At 39.5% G+C, this 25743-nt stretch overlaps 1 protein-coding gene across 3 annotated transcripts in view; it reads right to left on the reverse strand.

Annotated features, from left to right (window-relative positions):
* The window catches only part of TSHZ2 (teashirt zinc finger homeobox 2), a 301375-nt gene that overhangs the window by 120501 nt on the left and 155131 nt on the right, over window positions 1–25743 (reverse strand). The window contains exon 1 of one of the 3 annotated variants that reach the window (XM_025187906.2): window positions 10402–10468. The exons of the other annotated variants lie outside the window; for them this stretch is intronic. Within the exon in view, the coding sequence (XP_025043691.2) occupies window positions 10402–10453 (52 nt within the window). The 5' untranslated portion in view covers window positions 10454–10468. Of the gene's footprint in view, window positions 1–10401; window positions 10469–25743 lie in introns of those variants that run through there. 3 annotated transcript variants of the gene reach the window in all.

A 25743-nucleotide genomic window follows, 5' to 3' on the forward strand; every position in this document is an offset into this window, starting at 1 on the left:
TCGCTAGTTTCACTATGTATTCTTCCTACTGGACTTTATTGTAATCTACAACTTTATTGTCTGTTAGTGCTGGAAAGGGGAAAAAATCAAATGGTGTCTTTTTGTGATGCTTGCTGCTGTTTATTGGATGATCATAATTTTTTATAACTGCCAGAGATTCTGAGTTAATAATTTTCCTGTTGTGAGAGTCTCTCATTCTAACTGTCCTGTAATGGGACAGTTAGAAAATTCATATGTGAGAAGTTTAAGTTCATACTAAAATTTTCAAGTCTATGAATTTGTTATTAGACCCAAGGGAAAAAGAGACAGAAAAAGAGAAAGAATAGTAAGGAACAGAAGAAAAGTAACTATGCTAATCTTTCTGGTTCATAGAATTATCTAGGAACAGAAATCTTTTGCCATTGCACCACTTAAAAAAAAAGCATTACAGAATGTAATTGATATTCCAAACCACTACACTTGAAACCTTTAAGAGGTTCAACTGAAACCTCTGTTTGTAAATGCCCTGTGCTCCATCAAAGCAAATTATACTTTGATAAAAGAAATATTCTAGGGCTGAGGCATAAGAAGCTATGAAAGGTTATAGCTGAGATAGACTGATATTAACTATAAAACGAAAAAGTAAAGCAAATTCCAAGTAGTTTTATTTGACAAACGTACTATTTTAATTAATACAAAAATTAATTAAGGAATTCAGTTATTTTTTCTCGTAGCACTAAATCAGGAGTGCACTGAAGTAAATGGAACTAAGCTGGTATGTTATTGATATAAGGGAAGGGTGAAACCCAGTTTCCACTGGTCAATGACAAAACGTGCCTTGACTCAGTAGGATTTCATTCTTGGACTCCAGTGGGAAGGGAGTGCAAGAGGAAAGGAATACTGCAAATAATTTTCCATGAATAGTCACCCTAAATTTGAAATTAATCTGCTCTGGCACTGATCATAAACCTGTTGTTTAAGTGAACATTCAAACAACCAACTTTCATTGATACAAACATTTATGGAAATCAGTCTTTAAATTCACAGGCACACGTCTTCATGCACAAAATGCCTTTATGCTCATTCAATCGGGAAGCACAAACAATGTGGCCAACGGAAATGATTCGTTAGACTCATGGTATTTGATATTTTTCTTAACGATTAACTCATTGGAGTTATATTTTTTAAAACCTAATGAGTTTTAAACCAATCTCAGGGCTTTAAAGGGGCCGTGCCCGTGACTTTTGAACACCTGACACTGGCATTACTGCATAAGTGATACTACTTTGATCGATCAATAGAGCTAGTCAGAAAATTTGGAAACATTTCAGATAATGATAAAAATAGACAAAACTTCCTGTAAACTCTTTTTCAGAAATTTCAACTTAATTCGATTTTTCCAATGTGCTAATCCAATCAAAGCTGAACAACATAGATGAGATTCAGAAACACTCGTTGAATATCTTACAGTAACAATGAAACGTTTGCAATCAATCCATGGAGGAAAAACATTTAAAAAACCCAGTTTTCTAAATAAACCTGAATTACAAGTAATCTACTTGTGGATATTCCGTGAATATAAAAAGAGACTAAATTCACTGGATACATTCTTTGTTGCAAATTATTCACTAAATTCTAGGACAGATATTTATTACATCATTCTTATAGCTTTCTTTGGCTCATTGTTACACAGAGATGTGATATTAGAGAACTTTTCAAATGGCAATAAAGATAGCAACAGTAGCTATGAATGTGTGCCATGTATAATGTGATAAAACAACACTACTACATATTGTATTGATAATACTGTGCATGTAAATGGGTGTTTTCAACTAAGGATTACAAAACGCTTGTCAAATGTTAAATAAGCAAGGCTCTCAATGTCTTTGTGAGGAATAGTATATATTATAACCCCATTTGCAGATGGGTAGACTGAGGTACAGGCACATTAAGTAACTTATTCAGGAATAGACAGGAAATGAAAGGCAGATCTGGGCTTTGAATCAGGTGTTCCAAGTCCTAGCCCCATTCTCTAGTAACTAGATGATGTTTGCCATGACCTCCCTTATGAGTGTATGCGGAGAAGCGAGCGTTACTACGCATCATGAATAGCATCCTTGTTAAACAAACAGCATGAACTGATGAGCAGGGCTGACATTGTTCTTGTGGTGTCAGAGATACTGTATAGTTTAGGTAGCAACATTGGACTCCTGCCAACATGTATCACAGTGCCATGCATATTGTAATGAGCAAACAAAAATAAAGAGTGAAGTGAATGAAAGAGTCAGAAGAAAGGCACTTAACCACTGAGTTCACAAATCCAGGTTGGTGTTGAGTTGATCCCCTGTTTTTATATCAATCAGTTGAATACCATTAACCACCTTTTTGTGAAAAAAGGAACTTTTTCTTTGGAAGGTAAGTATTGTAATTTCTCTTTTACAATATTCTCTGCCCTTCTAAACAGATTGACTAGGAGTAGCAAAAGTACCAGACACTAGCACATCCTGCACAATACAGATAAAATTTGCTGCTTCATTAGGCATTGACATGTTTATTATAAACTTTATAGAAGAATAACTCCTGCTGAGAGTCCTCTTTTTTCCTTTTCCTTTGTTTGTCTGCATAATACATAGTCCAATGAAAACAATATGGTAGACTTATGGGAAGGCACAATCAAAAATTCACAAAAGCATCACTCAAGTCCAGGATTCTGGGCGGTTTTAAAAACACATCTTAGTCCCCTACATTTACAACATTACATTGGCTTAAATTATTTCATTTGGTGTGGGAATTTTGTGTAGACAGTGAAGGCTTCTTGAAAGCAGGCAGTCTGGGTGTATAATGGGTGCATGTATCCATCTACCAATGATTATTATGGTAAGGTTTCTTCACATGTAAAGCTTTGTATAACTGGTAGAAAGCAGATTATTTATTTAAATGCTTATTTAACAGAAACAACAGTCACAATGTTTTAGATAGATATTTTGATTGTGTTTCTACCATATTAACTCAAGTGGACTTCACTAAACACATTTTACAATTATTTTACATATATAATTTATCACACACATGGTTTTGATGTCCATGTAGTAAACTTCAGAACCATGTGATATACCATGTGTACCAGGAGTTGTGGCTTCACCTTCACTCTTCCCAATATTCCTTCTTTCCTGGATTTATGCTACTTTTCTAAACTTCTAAGAAGTTTAAACAGCTGCCTTTTTGTTGCCTGCTAGATAAACTTTCCTTTTCTCCCCTGATTAAACCACTACCAAGTTAAATAGTCACATCAGTGGTGTAAAATGGGCAACTGTAGGGTTAAAGTCCACTATCTAGTGTAACCCCCAAGGAGATTGCTTGGATTCCCGGGGCTTTGTCTGCTGGCAGCTCAGGGAGAGGCACTCTGAGTTTGCCTTGGCTCCCCCTCCCTACCAGGGCCAGAGTCTGCCCGGCAACCCACAGGGAGTGAGATGCCCCTCCCAGGGGGAAGGAGAGACCATTGTTGAGGGGAGTCTGGAGCCAGCCAGGAAAAGGGGAGGACTGAGTGTGTGGGAGCTAGTAAGCCCCAGGCCTGCATGCAGGGTTTCCCCCTGAGAGCTAGCCTCTAGGGACCTGAAGGCAGGATCCCTCAGCTGGGTTTATGTCTCCACTGTTGATTCCCAGTTGTGGAGTTTGCTGGGAGGCTTCCCCAGCCAGGCGGAGTTGGCTCTCCAGCTCCCTGGGTGAGAGAGTCACTGCATGGTCAGCTGGGCTCTAGCAGCAAGTTCAGGGCTGCTGCCTGCTGTGTGGGTCTGGAGGCTGGCCTGGGAGGCTATAGTTTTGAATTTTGGTGCAGTTGTGTGGTCTGCATCTTGAGCCCTGCACCCCTTCACGGTGAGGGGAAATTCTGGGACCGAAGCAGCCTGGTTCCTGCTTGAAGAGGACCCCTGTGAGAAGAGAGCAGCCCCTTTGCAGAGACTGAGTCATCTCTCAACCTGAGGCTCATTCATGGAGTGTGTGAGTGCACCAATTTTTAGTTAGTAAGTCAGGGAATTTGTTTGGGGATTTTATTACCTGCAGCCTATTAAACTGTGGAGGGATTTGCTGCCTTCTCCCATTTGTGAGTCCTTTGGGCTGTACTGGACCTAGTCAGCCCCACTGCTAAACCACTGCAGAGAAGGATTGTGTGGTCAACAGTCATCAAGGGCCCCAACAAAGTACGCGTACCAACGGGACACTAACTTCACAGTTGCAGGGCACCGGTGACCCTAAAAATAATGTTTTACCCTGTTCTGTTATAATTGTCTCCTGTTTAATATAATTGTGTTTATTATAGTGTATGTGTTTGTGTTATTTTCTGGGAGTCTCCAACTATCTGGCGAATACGTGGGGATTATCCTGGGCTAGAATTTTCCTCCCAAGCTGCCCTGGCAACCCTGCTAGGAAGGAGTGAGGGGGGTGGAGGCACCGCCAAGTACATCAATCAGAAAGAATAAAATTGAGTAGGTGGCGGGATCCAGAAGAACCCAGACCTATCCATCCGAACCTGAAAGGAGATTGGCTCTAAAAGAAGGTAACCAGGTGGAGAGGGGGCGCTACATTGGAGGCACCGCTGGGATCCCGTCTTTTAAACTCATACCTTATATACACTCCTGCTGTCTTCCTGGGATATTAAGTAAATTCCCAGTATGGATTATCAGAAAAGGCTTATAGCTTGGTGTGAGCTGGAGGGAGCTGACCCTGAACGCCACTTTCTGCTCACTAATGTACCCACTGAATGGGAAATTAGACAAATTGAAGATGAGATTGCTAATGTCAGAGAATGGGGAACCTGTGTGGTTCGGAGTCAGATGAAAGCACAAGGGGAAGCTACTTTATCTCTTCTTGTAGAGAGCAAGATTATACTGTCTACTGTAGTGACTCCCCATGTAATTCTGCCAGATGGAGAGAAGGACGGATGGAAGGTGACCATTCAAACACAATCACGTTTTCCCTCCCCATCTGCCCCACCATCTGAAACTAATGGTTTTCAGTCCAAATTGGGGAACTTCCTTATGCAGGAAGGGAAGACCATGACTGAATTAAGGACTCTTTTGGGAAGTAGTCCTGTGCCTCCTTCCAGTTCTACAGACCAAATAATTTTTGCTATGGGAAAAGCAATAGGGGAGTCCATAAAGACAGCATATGAATCAGGCCCTTACAGAAAACTGAAGTTCTTTTCAGGCATTAAACCTGTGCCTGTAGGGGAAGATGACTATGACACTTGGAGGCATCAACTAAATCAGGTGATGCAGGAATGGCAATGTAGTGAGGCTGAAAAGAGGAAACGTGTGGCAGAAAGCCTGCGAGGACCTGCAGGGAATGTAATCTGTGCATTAAAAGCCAGCAAGCCTGCTGCCACTGTTGATGACTATCTCTCGGCGATGGAGGATGCCTTTGGGAGCCTAGAGACTGGGGAAGACCTCTACTTTCAGTTTCGATCCTGTTACCAACATTCAGGTGAAAAACTATCTTCCTATCTTCACAGATTGGAACCATCCCTTCAACTGTGCATCCGCCGTAAAGGCACTGAAAGGAGCAAGGAACACCGAGTACGACTAGAACAGGTCATACGAGGTGCCATTTATGATGATTTTCTAATTATGAAATTGAAACTTGCAGACCGATTGGACAGTCCTCCAGAATTCCACCAACTGCTGCGAGAAGTCCGGGAGGAGGAGGAAAAGAGAACGGTTAGAGAGAGGAATTCTTCCCCTATTATCCAATACCTCCTATGCTTCATGAGCAGTTATGTGAGGTAGAAACTGTTAGAGAGGGAGAATCTGAGCCTCCTCTAGCTCAAATACTTAACCCTGAAGCTGCACCCTTTGTACCCCCTCAGTCAACAATACAGCATGAAGAGGCAAGTGGTTTACCAGCTAGGATGGTTCCACCTGTAGAGGATGTGGGAGAAGCCATGCAACCTGCAGAGAGGGAAATGATTGATTGTCCTGCAGTCATTACTGCTGAGAACCCTGAGAATGAAGAAGCTCCTGTACTTCGACGTTCAGAACGAGAGCGAAAACCTGTACAGAAACTCACCTATGATGTCCCAGGGTCCTCCACCTCTGTCCCTCTGCATTTAGTAAATAGATGGGTGCGGGTGGCCTATTATTGTTTGTGTCTGATAGTTAACAATGGAGACTCCAAGGTTAAGTCATTTATTTAAATATAGTAAGAATGTTATTAATGTAAATTGAATAACAATTTAATGTTTAAATTAATATTGTATGTGGACACAGCAATACTTACTTATTGGCTAATGATATTTATTGTCAACTAAACAATGTATACTATTACCTGATGGAAAGGACCTTGCATGTTTGTGTTGTGGTTAAATGACCCTTGCCGAGGACGGCAAGAACTTTCGCACAGGGAGAGTGTAACCCCCAAGGAGATTGCTTGGATTCCCGGGGCTTTGTCTGCTGGCAGCTCAGGGAGAGGCACTCTGAGTTTGCCTTGGCTCCCCCTCCCTACCAGGGCCAGAGTCTGCCCGGCAACCCACAGGGAGTGAGATGCCCCTCCCAGGGGGAAGGAGAGACCATTGTTGAGGGGAGTCTGGAGCCAGCCAGGAAAAGGGGAGGACTGAGTGTGTGGGAGCTAGTAAGCCCCAGGCCTGCATGCAGGGTTTCCCCCTGAGAGCTAGCCTCTAGGGACCTGAAGGCAGGATCCCTCAGCTGGGTTTATGTCTCCACTGTTGATTCCCAGTTGTGGAGTTTGCTGGGAGGCTTCCCCAGCCAGGCGGAGTTGGCTCTCCAGCTCCCTGGGTGAGAGAGTCACTGCATGGTCAGCTGGGCTCTAGCAGCAAGTTCAGGGCTGCTGCCTGCTGTGTGGGTCTGGAGGCTGGCCTGGGAGGCTATAGTTTTGAATTTTGGTGCAGTTGTGTGGTCTGCATCTTGAGCCCTGCACCCCTTCACGGTGAGGGGAAATTCTGGGACCGAAGCAGCCTGGTTCCTGCTTGAAGAGGACCCCTGTGAGAAGAGAGCAGCCCCTTTGCAGAGACTGAGTCATCTCTCAACCTGAGGCTCATTCATGGAGTGTGTGAGTGCACCAATTTTTAGTTAGTAAGTCAGGGAATTTGTTTGGGGATTTTATTACCTGCAGCCTATTAAACTGTGGAGGGATTTGCTGCCTTCTCCCATTTGTGAGTCCTTTGGGCTGTACTGGACCTAGTCAGCCCCACTGCTAAACCACTGCAGAGAAGGATTGTGTGGTCAACAGTCATCAAGGGCCCCAACAAAGTACGCGTACCAACGGGACACTAACTTCACAGTTGCAGGGCACCGGTGACCCTAAAAATAATGTTTTACCCTGTTCTGTTATAATTGTCTCCTGTTTAATATAATTGTGTTTATTATAGTGTATGTGTTTGTGTTATTTTCTGGGAGTCTCCAACTATCTGGCGAATACGTGGGGATTATCCTGGGCTAGAATTTTCCTCCCAAGCTGCCCTGGCAACCCTGCTAGGAAGGAGTGAGGGGGGTGGAGGCACCGCCAAGTACATCAATCAGAAAGAATAAAATTGAGTAGGTGGCGGGATCCAGAAGAACCCAGACCTATCCATCCGAACCTGAAAGGAGATTGGCTCTAAAAGAAGGTAACCAGGTGGAGAGGGGGCGCTACACTTGCAGCCCAGAATAAAACCAGAAACATATTTATAGTTGCAGGTGGCTCCTGGCTTCCCATGTGAAAATGTAGCAGCTATATTTAAATCCTGGTAGATATTAAAATATTAGATCTTTTAAAAAAATGACACTGTAATGGGTAAAAAAGTTGGTTTAGGTTATTGTGAGAAATTTCTAAACTTTTATTACTCTAATTTTTCCTTCTCCATTTGAGTCCTATATGTTGGATTCATGGTAATGAAAGCAGCCTGGCTAAAACCGGTTTAGAAAACAGTACTGTCTTTTGTTTGTTTGATTTTGGGTTCTTTAGATTTATGGTATTTATTTAGAAGTAGAGTAATTATTCCAGAATAAAGGCACTTTTGTTCCAAAGCAGTGTCCACATGGGGGAGTTATACAGGTGCAGATCAAGTGGAATAATTTTCTCATTTAAATTAGCCTTCAATCTAGTATAATTTAGGCACTTTCTCTTCTGGATGGACCCTGGAAGTACAGAGGCTTTGTGAAAATCATGACAAGAATTTGGGCTGAGAGAAAAAGAGGGAAGAAAAGAAAAATGGCCTTTTTTCATTCTGCAAATAAAATAAAATGGTTTGGGATTTTAGCTTTCACCTTTGGGTGGGTATTTGTGTGAGGCTGTCTGTCTAAGCAGGTTTGTCCATCTCTATTTGTAAACTGATACGCTTAAGGTCATCAAATATACTTCATATGTAGTGTCATATAACCACTTTCAATGTAGATGCTAGCATCATACAAAGAACCAATATTTAAAAAAGGACACTCCTAGTGAAAAAATTAATGTGTATGACTATGACCCCCAAACTCCTCATATAATTATCTTGAAACTTTAGCCCTTATAGTACAGCCAACTCTGGACCAAATTTACACTTAGAATATGTCTACATTACAGAGACAATTGAAGCTGCCGCTGTTGATCTTCCAGGGTTCAAATTAGTGGTCTAGAGAAAACATGCTAATTCGAAGTAAGAGAGGCACGCCAGTCAATGCTGGTAGCCCTGCTTCCACGAGAAGTAAGGGAAGTCAAAGGGAGAGTATTCCTTTTTCACTTTCCTGCAGTGTGGACAGCATCAAAAGAGAAGTTAAGGTACTTCAACTTCAGCTACGCAATTAACATAGCTGAAGTTGTAATCTTAATTAGACCTTATCCCGTAGTGTAGACACACCCCTTAGTTAATTTTGTTGAATTTAAGTCCCTCGCACCTCCTCACTAAGGGTATGTCTACACTTGCCCCCTAGTTCGGACTAGGGAGGCAAATGAAGCATACCGAAGTTGCTAATGAAGCGCGGGATTTAAATATCCTGCACTTGATTAGCATATTCGTGGCCGGTCACTATTTTAAAATGCTGGTAGCCCGAATTAACTCGCCGCATGTAGACACGGTAGTCTGATCCAAAACCCTTCCCTCGAATTAACTGTTACTCCTGTTACAATGGCGATTGGCCGTGAATATGCTAATCAAGCGCGGGATATAAAAATCCCACGCTTCATTAGCAACTTCAGTATGGTTCATCTGCCTCCCTAGTCCGAACTAGGGGGCAAGTGTAGACATACCCTAACATGTAATTTGTATCACATTATACATCACTTCTGAACTTGGACCAGTAAGGATTGAACATCTATATCTATATCTATATCTATATCTATATCTATATCTATATAGATCTAAATCTAGATCTATATAGATAGCTATAGCTATATAGATATATATTTAAATTTTAGTGTATTTTTACCATTAATTTCTTTACCAGAGAATGCTATTTTCAATCGAATTTGCTCTTTTTCCACATACAGAAACATTTCTTAAAATATATACATGTTTCTTTCCAAGACTGGAAAATTTATTTTTTGCCAAGAAAAGGGACAGTGAATCATTGTCCAGAACAATGTTGTTAATCCACCTAAAACCCATACACCATCTGTACTTTTTCATACATATATTCCAATTTCACTTGAAATAACATCATTAGTACAGAGATCTTACAGTACTATAAGGTGATCTTGTTTCCTTCTTGTCTGGCTTGAACTCAAACATCTTTTCATTTTGGCAACAGCGGTTTCTTTCTCTGAAATATTTCATGCAGATAATGGATAATGACCACTTCTCATTGCTTTTTCTCAAAAATGTCTAACTACATTAGCTATCCAAAGACAAATCCTAACCTGGCTCTTTTTCTAAGTTCATGGCTGCAGATTCATCCCAGTTTGCAAAACAACTGAAAAGATAAATTGGCACTGGCAGAAAGCCCCATCTTTACTGGATAAACCCGCAGTAAAACCCTTTTGGAATTTAATAGGATTGAAATCAATGGGGCTGTACAGAAATGTAATTAAATTCTTTAGAAATAACTCAAAAGTGTATGGAATTTGTGATCTGATAGAGAGTGATAAAGTGGGGGAAGGGGCTGTATAGATTATTATATACAATTCTATAGCAGGGGTGGAAGTCATAAATGTCATAAAATGATCAGAAAACTTATAGAATGAAAATGGATGTGCTAGAGAAAGGTTTTTCTCCTTTTCTATATGGGGAGTGATAGCCCTTCGCCTGTAACAGAATCGTAAGAACTGGGAATGGAAAAGACCTCCAAAATGTTCTAATCCAACCTCCTTGATAGTGCAGGATTGTTGCCTATAGTCATTTACTTGAGAATCCTGTGAAGAGGTTTTGCTGAATGAAATGGCTCTGCCCTGAGGGACAAGCAAACTAGGCTGGGTAGGAGGGATTTGATATAGTGTTCTACCATAAACGATATTTACCAGTAATTCTCCCACTCAGTTTTAAATGGTTCAACGGTGGGGTTTCTTTCATCTCTCTTGTGATGCTATTTCATAGTCTAAAAAACCTCACAATCATAATTTCCTAATATTCCACTTTCATTTGCATAATTGCATTCCATCCAATGACTTTCCTCTGTTCCCAGCACATGGAAATTATATTGTTATCTCACATAGGGATTGTGGGAGGAACTTATCCTCAGCCCCTTCCATTCAAATATAGTAATAATCTGGTAATGAGTCAAGATGAGGACCTTATCACTTCACAGGAGAAAAAGCAATAGGGGATAGAGGAGCTAGGAAACTCCCCAAGATCCATTTCAGTTTCCACTGAATGCTCACCTCCGGAGAGAGCTTTGGGGTGCAGGGAAGAAGCAGATGATATGACTTCCAAACCCTGCAGAGTGCAGATCAGGGGCACTTTGTGCTGCAGTGTGCCAGCCCCTCTTGAAATGGCATTTGCCATGAATGAGTTTTAAGGTGACAAGGCAACTTCTTTGAAGCATAACTGTCATTGGCACATGGTGATGAAATGAAACAATTTTGGATGTTGATTCTCTGTTCAAAAAAATAAAGTTTTGTTATAAGCTTTACTACAAGGATCCTATTCCTGGATGCTCCTGTTGTTTTCAGTAGGGCTTTCAGTGGGATGAGGAATGTAGCATCATACCCCCTGTGAATGCCACCGAACATAGTCATCAGTCCATCACATAGGTTAGAAGTGTATATGCTGTGAATTGGGTTCCAACCGAAACCCTTAAACCCTCAGCAAAAGCGAACAATGAAATAAGGAAACAATAACAAAAGGACAGCTGAAAAGAAAGTAAAGAAGAACTAGTGCTTTCCATTAAAACAGGAAGTTCAATAGCCATAATGGGGAACCGAGGCATAATAGAGTTCGCTCCTAAATAATTTTCTCGAGGGAATAGGTCAATCTTGTTTTCATAATCAGCTGTCACCAAGTAGGAGAAAGAGTAATCTAAATCACACCAACCCTGTTGTAGGATCAGTCGCTCTGACTTGATGAATTTCCAGATACCAGCTATGTTTCCAGAAGTGTTTATAACTGTGCTTAGGGTCAGCTCTTCAGTTTGCATGGATGAAGGCCTTCGCCATTAACACAATGATTTACAATAGGTTAAGAACACTTTATTTCTTCCAAAACTCTGGAATTTACCAATCTTTTTGTTTAAATCAGCTGAAGGTATTTGATATTCCTGAGTGAATACTTCCCTCCGTGCATGTGTGAATTCTAAACAAGCATGTAGTTGTGAGTGTTCAGAATTTTGTCTTCACAATCATTTGTGAGTGCAAACCAGATTCCTGATACCCAGTAGCTAAAATAAACTGAAAAATTGGCCTGTTCTGTTACCACTGAAATTAATGGAGTTCTGGCATTGACTTCAACGACAGTTGGATCAAAGCCAATTTTTATATGCATATCAGGTAGTTAGATATCTCTATGATTTGTATGCAGAAAATAATGGGTGAAAATGTGGAGGCCATTTTGGAAATTATGCTTGGTCCTAAATGAAAGGACTATATTGTAATAAATTTGGACTCATACCCAGGTATCATAAATGAATGAGTATGGCAACATGAACAGATTTAACTTAGAAAATTTAAAGCTGAAACCTCCTGTTCTTATTGCCTTTCTTTACTTGGCCTATTATCTTCCTGACCAGTGTTTCCTCTAATCTTTTCCATCCATGTGCAGAATAATTTTTATCTGCCCCAAGGCATGTGAGAATGTGCACCACCAACAGAAATACAAAACCTAGTTTGGGTGCTCTGCAAATCAGCTGGGTGGTATTTGAATTTCTCCTGAGTGGCCACACTTGCTCTCAGCTTACAGGGAACACTGCTCCTGACTTATTGTTTTTATTATAACTGCAAGGTGGTTTTGTAGATTTACAGAGGAGCACATTTTTAATCAAATTTTCAAATCATGCTTTTTTCTTGTTTCTGTTGTTGTTCTTTTTCTTCCCTCTCAAATACTAATCTAATTTTTTTAAGTGATACAAGCTACCAATCAGAATCCCCAAAATCTATAGCTATATAAATTGAAATTGTAATGAATCCTACCAGTGTATTGCTAACACTTTGGTTCATTTGATATGAACTTTGTTTTTTTAAAGTACCACATGGTAAGGCTTTGAAACTTCAGTTTGTAAAAAAAAATCTGTAACAGGCTTGCAGCCTTTGAAGTCACTACTGATATAGCTCTGAACAGATCCATTCAAGTTCAACTAACATCAGACAAATGTTTAGTGTATCAGAGGAAGCCACAAAAGCAAGGATTTCATCAATATTTCACAACAGCCTCAGGGAAACTGTAGATTGCAATGCTGTAGGGCAGCTAATGGAATTACACACAAGGGTTTTGTACATTTAAAATAAGCAGCTACTAAAAAAATTACCCTTCAGTTTGATAGAAACTGTATAAAACTGCAGATGGGAAACAATTAAATAGCTACCAACATTTATCCATGTCAGCCTGATAGGTCACTTAATAACAGGTATTTCTTTTTCTCTTTTTTTTCTTACGGGTAAGGCAATAATAAAGATTAACATTTATGAAAAGTAACATAAAATATAGTACATCCAAATGAATAATTAAAGATGCTTCTAAAGAATTTGTTTGCTATTGTATGGCCATGAAGGCTGCTCTCCACTAATGAAATACATTTATATTAAATTCAATTACAAATAGAGAGAAGCTGAAAGTGATGTTTATGAACACGAGTGTGTTTTGAGCTTTAAAAAACCCCACAACTTTGAATCATTTTTACTGAATTCATGGTTTACCACATACATAGAATAAATGTTATCTACTGCAACTTGCTTCAAATGACTTGGATATTGCGTTAGAATATTTACAGGGATAAACCTGAAGTCTACAAAATTATGTCCAATAATCCAGTGTCAGATCAGCAATTTCCCTGATCGGAGTCAAGATTTCTGCATATGAAAGCATCTGTATACTCTAAAATTAGATCCATACTATCACATCCCTATGCACTACTATATTCAGCTTGGAAAAAAAACCAACAAAACCTGACAGTCTACACACCTTTTTTTAAGTGATTAGATATGGTCCTCTGCTGTGGCAAATTGCTATTTCTGTCATTAGCTAATGCTTGTGATGTGCTTTGAACATGTAAAGCACTATTTAAAAGCTAACAATTATTTTTTTATTATATTTTTTAAAAGTCTGACCACTTCTCTCTTGTTCAAAGCAGACTGACTAGCCTAAGAATGGTGATGAACCCAATGGAATGAAAAAGAATTTAGGCTCTGATTCAAGAAAGCACTTAAGGATGTGCTGTTTGTTCCTGTTCAGGACATTCCCTTAATTGACTGTATGTCTTAATATAGAGATTAAGGAACAGATATATTTGATTACAATAACAATTAATAATTCAAATTTTAGCTGCAGTAGCATGCGTTCAGTAACAGTGACATAGTTAAATGACTTTGAATTTAACAGAAAGGATATATTGTTAGTATTTGGGGCTAAGAGACAATATTCTTGGCTGTGCCACTGACTTCCTGTGTGGCCTTGAGCAAGACCCCAATGCTCATTGAAGTCTGTGAGTATCTTTTCCAATAGGAATTGGACCAACCCCTTAACTCTCTTGGTCCCTATTTCCCCACCTGTAAAATGGGGCAATTATGCTTAGTGAATAGCTCCCTGTAATGTTGTAAGGATTTATTAGCTAATGTTTGTACGGAATGCTGAAAATCTACAGTGCTATATGAGTGTTCAACTTTATGATCTGGTGACAATAAAGGCAGAATGTCTATACATGTCATAGGGCACACAATATAACATTTAAACCCCTCACTATAAATTGATGATTACGACCTCTTATTATTTTGTTCCCACTTTTTAAGAAAAACCACTAACATAGCTTTATCAATAGCTGGTTACATTTGTCTGAAGGGTATTGGGCCCTTTGATTTTTGCTTTGGGTAGCTAGCTAAGTAGCAGCCCCAATGAGATCTGCTTTAAACAACAGCTGCCGTTAACTGTTTAAAGTCATAAATCTGGACTGGTTAACCATAGTTGGGTGAATTGAGACTGTAAAATCCCTTTGCTTTAAAATCTCTTTAGACAAAATACAGGAGTAGAAAACGAGGGATCCAGTCAATTGACATCCCTTTGTCTTGTGTGCACATGTGTTTTGTTTTGTTCAAACCAGCCTAGCACACCATATGAAAGTGTTCCTCTTTCAATGCCAGTCCAGAGTCTGAGTATAAAAGGGATGTTGGTGAGCAATGTCAGAACTTCAAATGTATCTCCTTTTTTTTTTCCTTTCGGGAACATATGGTGGGAAATGGTGGTCCAAACAAGTAATCTATTTAATTCATAATAAGTATTATTGTCAGCAAATGCTGACTTTTGACCACTAGACTTCTGTGTACTCAGAGCCATCTAACCATCAACCATAGCCCTGAAACACTAAGCCAGCATGAAGGTCATTACCCTGGCCAGTGTCTTACTTCAACTGTCTTCTCAGATATGTAAGCAGTAAGCAGTTGCCAGAGATTGATATGATACTTTGTGAGTAATCTGAATGAACTATAACACTAACCTGGTAAAGTATTATAATTTTAAATGTGTCTAGAAAATAATTGAAATCTGGTTTAGCTTCATCATAATGCACGGTGCTGGGTATATTTAACAGCTGACTAGTTTAGCACGAATATTGCTTTACAAATGAGGGCATATTGTTTTTAAGAAACAGTATTGCTTTCAAACGTGTTTAGGAAGAAAAGCAAGAGATTATGAGTACACTTTTAACCTTTCTGTCTCTTTCTATCTCTGTTTACTATGGTGATTTAGGTACTCAGTCTTGTTTGAAGGCAAACATAGAAGGTGCTGGCATTTAGAAGAGCCCCTGTAATGAGCAACTGGCAGTCAGATTCTTTCTTATTATTACTCTGTCACAAAATCTCTGTTCTACATCACTCCATCTTTGCAACACTGGCCAGAGATGAGAAAGGTCAAAACATCTCCCTCAAAACATACAGTCTATACATGAACTGTGTCATTCCCTGAGTCACATACAATAGTCAGAATTCAATCCTCACTATAGAAAAAAGCCATGTAGGAGAGGCTCCTAAGAAGTTTCCTTACAGTGTCAGCCTTCCCATCCTCTGTGTTTGTGTGTTCTAATACAGAGCTGAAACAATTGAATCATTTTACTCCTCACTTACCCACCCTGCCACCCACCCATAGAATTAACTTGTTACTCAGTTTTCTCTCCTAGATAGAACTAATGCTCCAAGGACCCAATCCTGTATAGGAATGATTGCCTCTGCCAGGATATTGAGTTTGTTCCTTTCCCTCAAGAGTCAGTGAATGTTAGAACAGCTCAGCACCTTGCAAGTGCAGGCTCACCAAATAGGCTCAGCTCATATTTGTTTAAATCCCAAGGTCTAGATTGCATTGCCTGGAAGTCAATGGATAGTTCGATTGCATCGCACCGCAGCAAGGTGATCAGAATCAGGCCAAGTTTCACTGCAGTGTTAAAACTTTCTTCAGCTAGTACTAAATCATGTCCCTCTCAAAACTCTTCTCCCTTTCCATCCCCCCCTCCTAAAAGTGTGTTCAAAGTGTTTGTTAATTTAAAATATTATAAAGCAGAAGATTTAGCCAGAGTTGCTCAGGTTCTTAACTCAATACAAATTTTTAAAAATGTACTTGTACTTATTTAAATCATTGCTCTGGAGTGGGCTGGGGATGAGGGGTCAATATGCAGACTGCCCCAGAAAGAGAGGATTCCCCCAGCCCTCTCTCATCACAGCAGTTTGGGGCCAGGTGAAAAGTGCTTCTCCAGCAGGCACAGCTTGGGGTCAGGTGAAAAGCTGCAGCTCCAATAGGCACAGCCAAGGGAGGGGTGCATGTCCCCTGCCTGGGATAGGCCCAGGTTTTTCTGCCTCCTGGGCTCCCCAGTCAGAGTGAGGAATGGAGCAAACTGCGCACTGGTTTGTGTTACTTTCTGCCAGCAAACATGAAGGCCAGCATGGAGCATATTAATAATTAGCAATACTAGGATGCGTATGATTGATTTTGCTTCATAAGAAACACAGGCAAAACAAATTGACCCTTGCCAAATGGGAAAGCATCCAGCTGTTTGGGGAAACAGATATGATTTCCAAGCATCTAAGGTATTATTAAAAATAATGAGAGTTTTTTAAAAAACTGAATGATTTGTTAAATAAAAATATTGGGCCGTATCCTTTGAAATGCATGAAGGAGGCATATAGAGCCAGGGGGTCAAGACAAAAGTCATTTCAAATCCAAATCACGGGCAGTCTCAGGATTGTGCTCCTGTCCTGTCCTAAACTGGGTGCCGAGATTCATCATATGGGGTAACATAAAAAGCAAGAGACTGCAGCTGCAGCGGCTCCGTTTTTTCCTGCATCTCAGCAAGAAACAACAACTATGAGTTATGAGGAAAAAAAAATCCAATAATCAGAAAGGTCATTTAATGACAGAGACAACTTCTTCAGTACAGATATCATCATGTAACCACTGCTGGGTCGGAAGATGTTAGAACATTGCTGAGTGCAAAGATGCTATATATTTCAGTCATAATAACTGGAGTTAAAGCTTGCAGGAATCCACAAAGTGGCCCAATGGGTCAAAAATGCAGACTCTAAAACACTGGATAAAAGTGCAGAAAGATTTTTACATCCCAGCACTGAGAGAAAATAATATCTGTATAAACCTAGTTCAGTATCCCTCAGACTTTAGCTAATCCACAAACATTCAAGAGCATACTAGGGCTTTAGACATGGAAAAGTAAAGCAGCAGAGGGCATCTCACTTCCACCAAATAACTACAGAGCTTCTGAAAGACCAAATCCAGTTATTACCACTATGGGCCACTAGACAAACGCAAATATAAACAGGCTATTTAGAGGTTAAAAAGGAAAAGAATTGTGAGATTTCCTGGGCTGTTTAATCTTTGTGATTAAAATAAAATAAAATAGCAGGGTGGAATCTAGAGCTTGAGAAAGATCACTATGAATTTTCAAACATTATTAAAAATACATCATAAACAGAACCTCTCCAGCTCGATTCCAGGCTCTGTCCCTTCCATTTCATTGCCCTCCATTCAACAACATGAAATTGTGACTCTGAATTGCAAACACTGCACTTCTGAAGAGTAGCAACCATACCTAGGATGTTTATTAAGGCATCATTATACATCTGTGTGGCATCATTTATATCCTGTGGAAGAGACGATGCCAGGTCAAGATCAACAGTTTGAGCAGACAATTCATCAGATTGGAGCAGGTGGCAGGGGCGGTATAAGAAATCACTCAAAAAGGAGCACAAACTGAAATGGATGGAAGTGTAAAAGTAATAAGAAAGTGATCAGTGAAACTGCAAACAACAGAAGATAAATCAAAGGAAGCACACTGCAGAGGAGAAAAAAGACCAAGAGGGTTTCCTTTGACATGGAAAAGGCCTTAAGCAAGTTAGTGTAGAAAAATCTTTCACCAATGAATCCTTGTTGAAATTAGCAGGGGAAACTGAAATTCCATCATATTGGGAAATTCAAAGAAGAATCTATAACAAGTACCAATCTAAATTCTAAAAGTTCTGATGAAAACATGGCTAGAAAGCATTTCAGAGAATAAGACATTGGGCCAGATTTGGCATAGTACAATTACACCCACTTCGCTGCTTAGTCTGATGTTGAATTTCTCATCAGCTATGCAGAAAAATCCCACTTGCCTATTCACAATCAAATTATTTATTCCTAAATAATTGCCATACGGTATCTGGAGCAATGGCTATGCTACAAATGCCAGCCTCTAGAATTAAAGGCATGTTTCTGACTTCAGTGGGAGCACCACACCATTAAAAATCCGCACAACTTTGAAAATGCATTGGATAGTGGGTCTGCAAATTGTCCCAGATGACTCATTAAGTGGAGAAAATCCTTCAGAATTTTACTAAGTAAAATTGATTTTGAGGTTATGAAATTAAAACACATATTTTTCACAGACCAGCGGCCAACACCATCCCATTAACGCCTGCCTGGAGACTTCTGATTAACCCACTGCATTCAAAAGCAAACAGAACATATTTATGGTAATGAAAAGATACAATTCTAACATGTATTAATTAACGTGACTAAAACTTAGTGCAGTCAATGTAAGATGTAGCATTAACTAGTAGCCCAAAAGGGTTTCTTTTGACTAGCTAACAAGTTAAAACAACAGCTTGCTGTCTGTACTCTAGCATGTGATAGCTAAAACATGGTCAGTCCATATTTTTCTAGTATAAATATGTCCTTTGAGATCTGTTTATACAAAGGGATATTATTTCTCCTCATTTTATTAGATGGTTTACTTTGTATATTTGACAGTGCCATTGTATGTCATCACTTGCATTATTTAAGGATGTGTCTTTCACCAAAAAATTTGAGGGGGGCGGGGGAAAGCATTTAAAAAGAACAAACAAACAAGATGACTTGAGACAGGTGTAGTACCTGTAACGTTTTTTAGCTAATTTAGTATAAATGACTACATTTTAAGCAGAAATCTCACCAAAGCAAAAGAAGCCACTTTAAAACATTCACAGAAAAAAAGGAGCACTAGGAAAAACCTGCTGTTTTTGTTGTCCTTTCTTCAAAACACATTTTGCTTAAAAGAAATGTATCTCTTGGCCAACCTACTCTCACTACCCACCACTTTAATATCTCTGGCCTATCAGATTAGCCCAGAGGTAGAGTTCCCAAACAACTAAGCAAAGTATCCCATATCAACAAGGCTTCCTCAAACCTCTTTCCTCTATCCAATATAAATATTTCTAGAATTCTAGTTCAACAAGCCACAATATGGCTTGTACCCAGGCCTAATGAATCAATGCATACATCCACATACTGACAGATGGCAAAGGAACCACTCCCTGCTATAGAGGTGGTGTCAGAAAAAGTAACCAGGCTGCTAAAACATTGCAGGGTCAACTTCACTGGACCAGCCATCAGGGGCTATTAAGTCTCAAGGGTCCATGGGTCAAAATAAGAATGCACCATTTCCTGACCCGAAAATTACCTTGCTTTTACTTGAGTCTCACCTGTAATCATTTTTCTTGTGTTAACTGCTTCTTAACTTTTCTATTTGCCTTCAGCCAAATTCATCTCTGATGCAATTCCTCTGAAATAAATAGAATTAACCAGGGAAAATTTGGCCCATTACTTCATTTTTCTTGGCTTCCTCTATATTCTTTCTTACCAGTAACAGTCCCCTTTCTCCAGTTTTATTTTGCATAGCCTTCTAAACTCTGTGCTCTAGAGGTATAGATAGGCTACCAGTTATTTCTTATATTTAGGAATGGATCTGTTACTATAATAAATCCTTGCTTTTCTTTGCAATTCACCAGACTTATTCCATATGCCCCTCGTATTTGCTCAGAAGACGTTTAGTTCTCTGTTTCTCTATCTTGTTTTCTCTTATAATTTACACCTTTCACATTGATTGATGGAGGCACTGGTTCAAACTTCTAAGATGAGTTGCACACCATGGTAAATTTAGGGCAGGTTTACTTATAAGGACAAGTTGATCTAAGTTACGCAATTTAAATTAGGTTTGTTGCATAGTTCAAACCGATGTAGCTACTTACTGCAGAGTCCACACCATGAAGTGTTAACAGAAGAAACTTTCCTGTTGACTCCCTTTACTCATCTCATTCTGGTGGAGTACAGGAGAACAATTGGCATTGACAGGAGAATGATTGGTGTAGTTGACAGGAGCATGATCAGCAGTTGATTTAGTGGGTCTTCAGTAGACCCACTAAATTAATCCCTAGTGGATTGATCATGAAAGCAACAATCCACCTCATAATGGAGACATGCTCCCAGAATAACTCTAGCAATGAGTTAGTCTAGATTTATTCTGCTTCAGTGATCAGACGATTTGCCATATTAACCACACACCTGTTCATATGTGACTGATAAACACTCCTATCCATGAGGTTCTTTCTCCCTCTTACTTCATGCCCCCAAAATTCTTCCTCACCCATAAATTATCTCAGCTAAAAATACCCCAACTCTCTGAACTATATCAACTGATCAAAGACAGTTTCACCTCTGAGATACTACCTGTCTTCCCTTCCTATGCAAACAATCACATTTTGATTTTTGCTCCTTGACATTGGATAAAAATGCTGGTGTTATAGGAAACAGCCAATTAAAGGTCAAAAATTCAAGTGTTTTTCTGTTCAACCCTGTATAAATCTGTCGCTGTCAGAAAGAGGCAATCATGCCTGCAAATGCACTTTATGGGTCTGAGAGGATCTGTGTCTCAACTTAAACTCTGTAACATTTAAATATCAAAAACTTTGTTTTCTAACAAGGGAAGTATTGAGTGGGGAGAAATGAATTATATGCTTGATGTATACTGAAGGCTGGGAAAATTAAGGCCATTTCCCATGGTGAAAATGCAGTGATTTCAGTTTGCGAGAGTAAATTAAACCTTTGGGAGAATTTGTCTTCCATTAAATTGAACAGCTAAACAGCACTGAAGATTTTAATGTCACCACCACCAAACCCCAAAGGTTACAGAAAGAAAAAGAAAACAGTTTCCTTGTTTGGAAGTTCTCTGTCTCTCTATATAGGCAAAATAAAACTTATAAGTATATGCCGAGAATCAGAAAACTCTTTAAAGATCATAATTCCATTTCTATACCATATGCTATTAATGTCTGTCAACACTGTTTAGCCAGCAACTGCTGACAGAACCATATTTGCTATCTAAATAGATCATAAATAAATCAGTAATGAACTCCTTTAGTAAAGCTTCCGCAGTGATTGGAAATACAGATCGAGTAAACAAACTCCGCAGATTGCACTTTGCAGCTAGAAGTATATACAACTGTTTAATGTCAATGACAAAGTCACTCACACCTCTCTTTCTGGCAAGATGTGAGGTGGGTAAAGGAAGATCATGAGAATGGCAAAAGTGTTTAATCAGTTGTAGGAAATGTACCCATCATCATTCATCATATTAGTTCCTTTTCTTATTGTTTAGTTTTTTACTATATGAAAATCCCAGAACAGGGACTTCCAGAAGGTAGAGTGATATGAAATGTTTTCCGCAAAGCCAAACTACAAGACAATAGCCTGGTTTCAGGGATCATTACATGCTCAAGATTCAGATGATCATCAAAACCTTTGTTGAAGTTCAAGAGCATTTCAGACAAGCTTCAGACCCACATGTAGTGACCATGTGGTGTGCTGGGTCTTAGCAAAGAAGAGACAGGATTTTGTTATAATAAACATGCATGTTTCTGAGGCTGTTGGACAGGGAAAAACTTGGTGTTCTCACTGTGATCTTTAGCTTTCAGACTGTGCTGCCTAGTGTCACCATACCTGTTCTCTTTAAGTCTTGGCCTGAAACAGTCATGGATTGGATTGCTGACTGCACCACGAGCTGATTAAGTGCAGAGTTTCCTACTGGTTTTGGGGCTGAAGCAGGCAAGGCAGTTCCAAGTTTCACTGTGAAATTAACTCAAATCTCGAGCTCAAAGTACAGCACAGGATGAACTAACACATGACGATGAAACTGGAAGAAAATATTTAAGGTTCCTGCCAATGTGAGGCTGACAAATTTGGCAAAGGCCTAACAGCAATTCTGTTTGGTAAGATGCAAATGGAAGTGGAATTAATACTGTAAGGTGGGAATACCAGGAGCAATGGTAAAAGTCATATTGGCATATTAGTCTTAAAAAATCTGCCAGTGTGTTTTACTTATAATTAAATAAGCACTTTTAGCGCGTCTAGCTCTTATCTGGACACAGGTTTTTAAAAAGTGACTATATGACAGCTTGCTGTAATTAGACACCATAGCTTTATATCAGAGTCTTAATTAAGAGCTTGGAGAGATGGCAGCCTGTAATTCATTTACAGTATATTTTAACTGCAGAGATTTTTGGTCCCAGTGGGACGAAAGAAGCACTAGTGTATAATGACACGGGGGATAGACAAATATTTAGAAAAGAGAATGTCTCTCACACGAGGACAATCAAACTTATAAAAACCATAATCATTAACGGGTGGGTTTTGTAGTGAAGTGGTTATCACATTTGCTTAACATGCAAAAAAGCCCTAGTTCAAAACCAAGCAGAAAGAATTTTGCTTTCATTTGTAGTTTCTTTTTAATAGGTAGCAGATTTAAAACAAACAAAAGAAAGTATTTTTTTACACAACACAGAGTTTACCAGTGGAACTCCTTGCCAGAGGATGTTGTGACCACCAGGATTTTAACAGGGTTCAAAAAGAACTAGACAAATTCATGGAGATAAGGTCCATCAATGGCTATTAGCCAGGATGGGCAGGGATGGTATCCCTAGCCTGTGTTTGCCAGAAGCTGGGAATCGGCAACAGGGAATGGATCCCTTGATGGTTACCTGTTATGTTCATTCCCTCTGGGGCACGTGGCAATGGCCATCATTATGCAAGTTGCTCCTGATGTTTCCTCTTAATCTCTTCAGATGAATAACCATTTATTTCTCACTCGAATAATGGAGGCTTTATAATATAAAGAGAAAAACTTTCTTTCAAAGTCCTTTTTGCTGACCAAATTCACAGAGAAGTGGCAGGTGTGATCTTTTCTAGTAGGAATTAGCTCTTTATACAAAGCACAGCACAGGCAACACTGCCTACTTGTTATGCCCAACCAGCAGGGCACCCTATCTGCACTCAGCACAATAAAATAGAATAAATCATTTTGAATGAATACATTAATCTTTGGGCTCTGCAGTTCTCAGTCACCTGGAGTTAGGTGACTAGATACTAAATACTGAGCTAGGGAGGGGCAATCTGGGGAAGGGGCAAGATCTGATCTCCTAATCAGTCAAGATATAAATTCAGATTATGAGTATTTTAAGACTAAGGTTCATGCAAAGGATTGTACTGCAAGACACGGTTCCCTCTGGTGTCATTTGTTTCTGTGACAAGCTGCAGAGATTGCTGGAACAGAAGAAGTCCCAAGCTCCTAAATACCATCTCAAGCAGAGTTCATGTTAAAAAAAAAAAAAAAAAAAAAAGAGAGAGAGAGAGAGAAGCCTCACAGCCTGGGTGATAAACATTCATATTTTACAGCCTTTCAGTTTATTTACAGATATATCTTTTTTCTCAAGTATATTCGTTGTTTGTATTGACTTGCCTAGGCAAAACAAAGCTATGCATCATTCAGGAACAAAATTGCCATCACACCACTTAGAATCTGAATCCCAAAATATATTTTTCATTAATAACCAATTTTGGACACTTTAAAATATATATAATAATTATGAACAATATTAATTGATAATCACCCCCCATTATTTAGTGCCTATCTTCCTGGCTTTGTGTTCAGGCAGGATGCAGAATTTGTCTTGATAAGAGAAAGCTAATCTGAGCTGGGAATTGTGACCCAGGCTGGCGGGGAGACATATGAACAGGCAATCAGCCAACTGGCTAAAGCTGTCTCTGACCCTCCAGATGGGGAAACTAGGCTCAGTGTGGAAGCTCCCATGCCACTTACACATTTTGAAGTTTTTTTCTGTCAAAAAAGAAAAGAAGAAGAAGAAAAAGAGGAAGGGGGTGGAGAAGTACAGGGGAGAGAGACACACACGCTCAGGGGGAGAGAGACAGAAGAACCGTTAATTTACAAAGCCTAAAATAGCAGCTGCTAATGGGCTTTTGCACTCATTCTTTAGTCGCGGCAAGGTCACCATCAGAACTAGTCTGTGATTGATTCTAAAGTGAAACCCAGCTCTTCACATTTATAATGGACATTAAAAAAAAACTGAAAGGAGATGGGAAGAGAAAACAAAAAAGTGACATATTTTATGGGGCTCTCCTGCTCTCTGGGTTCTCAGAATGAATGTGAAAGGTGGAGTCATGCCCAATATTTTATTGCACCTCATAATAATTATTGTATTACACCAAGCCATTAATTGAATAGATTAGCTGAACTTCATCAATTTTATGGGCTGTTTTAACACCAGTTCTTGTGTTCATTCTGGTAGGTGCAGCCTCCTACCCCATCTTTGTGCTCAAAGGGTTAAATGAAATGAGTGACAGCCTTTCTGCATGATTTACAACTCCGAGCCCTGTAGTGAAACCAGTGCTTGATGGATGATCCTGAAAGACGGAGAGTAACCATAAATCATGTCTTTGAATCATTGACAAAGATAAAGGAGAGAAAGAAAATGCACTGGCATTGGCATTCATTCTCCCAATAATGTACATTGACTAGCTACAATACAAAACCTTAATTAAAAAAGCGAACTCAAAGTAGTCACCCCAGTGTACAGATCATCCTGCTGGAGAGTGTGCACTCAGATTGCAAATAAAAGTTCCAGTGTAGCTTATATCCAGGAGAAAAGCACTCAGCTGTGCATTTACCATACAGCTGGGCTGAAAAACGTAACTGTGGATACTAATTGCCTCATTAGTTAGTCCCCACCCTCCCTTTTTATGCCTATTGTTAATTTATTAATTATGATGATGATTGTTACAGCTAGAAGACCCAGTCAAAGCCAGAGTCTTCTGGTGCTAGGTGCTGTAAATATTAAAAGACAGGTCTTATCTTGGACAGCTTGCAATCTACATAAGCAAGGCAGACAAAGGAAGTATTATATTGTATCTATTTCATAGACGGGGAATTAAGGCACAAAGATGTATAGAAAATATTTTGTAGTAATAGGAAGTGAACACAAGTCCCCAGTAACCTTTCTAATAGGTCACCCCTCTTAACTAATCTGAGGTGTCACTACAGGTTGAACATAGTCCGGCACCCTGGAGATTTAACCGGTGCTGAACCAGAGAATTTGCTGAACCCTGGGTGGTCAATATTGTCTAGCAGCATTACCAACACTTCCACTGCTTGCTGGGCTCTTAAAAGACATTTAGAGGTAAATTAGAACTAAATAACAGCACAGAACACTGAGTGCCAGGACTGGTGGCTGTAAACAAACTTTATGGGACCACGGCAAAGTTGGATATACCCATGATAAGTGGACATCTGGCTAATTAAAATCATGCCAGACCACGGATGTTGCCAGACCAGCGAGTGCCGGAATAGAGAGGTTCAACCTGTAATTAGGGGCGCTAATGAAAGACGATAGCTATATAAATCCCTCTTTTGTCACCTGCAGGAACAGCAGGTGCACAGAGACAACAATTCTTTCATATACACCTCGAAACAATACATTCAGTTGTAGATCTCAATGCACTTTACAAACAGAGACAAAGCAGGCTGAGAAATCCTCATTATGGAGTTTTTAAAGAACAGACTGGACAAAACTGTCGGG

This window comes from Pelodiscus sinensis, chromosome 18 (assembly GCF_049634645.1).
Source record: "Pelodiscus sinensis isolate JC-2024 chromosome 18, ASM4963464v1, whole genome shotgun sequence".
Classification (NCBI taxonomy): Eukaryota; Metazoa; Chordata; order Testudines; family Trionychidae; genus Pelodiscus; species Pelodiscus sinensis.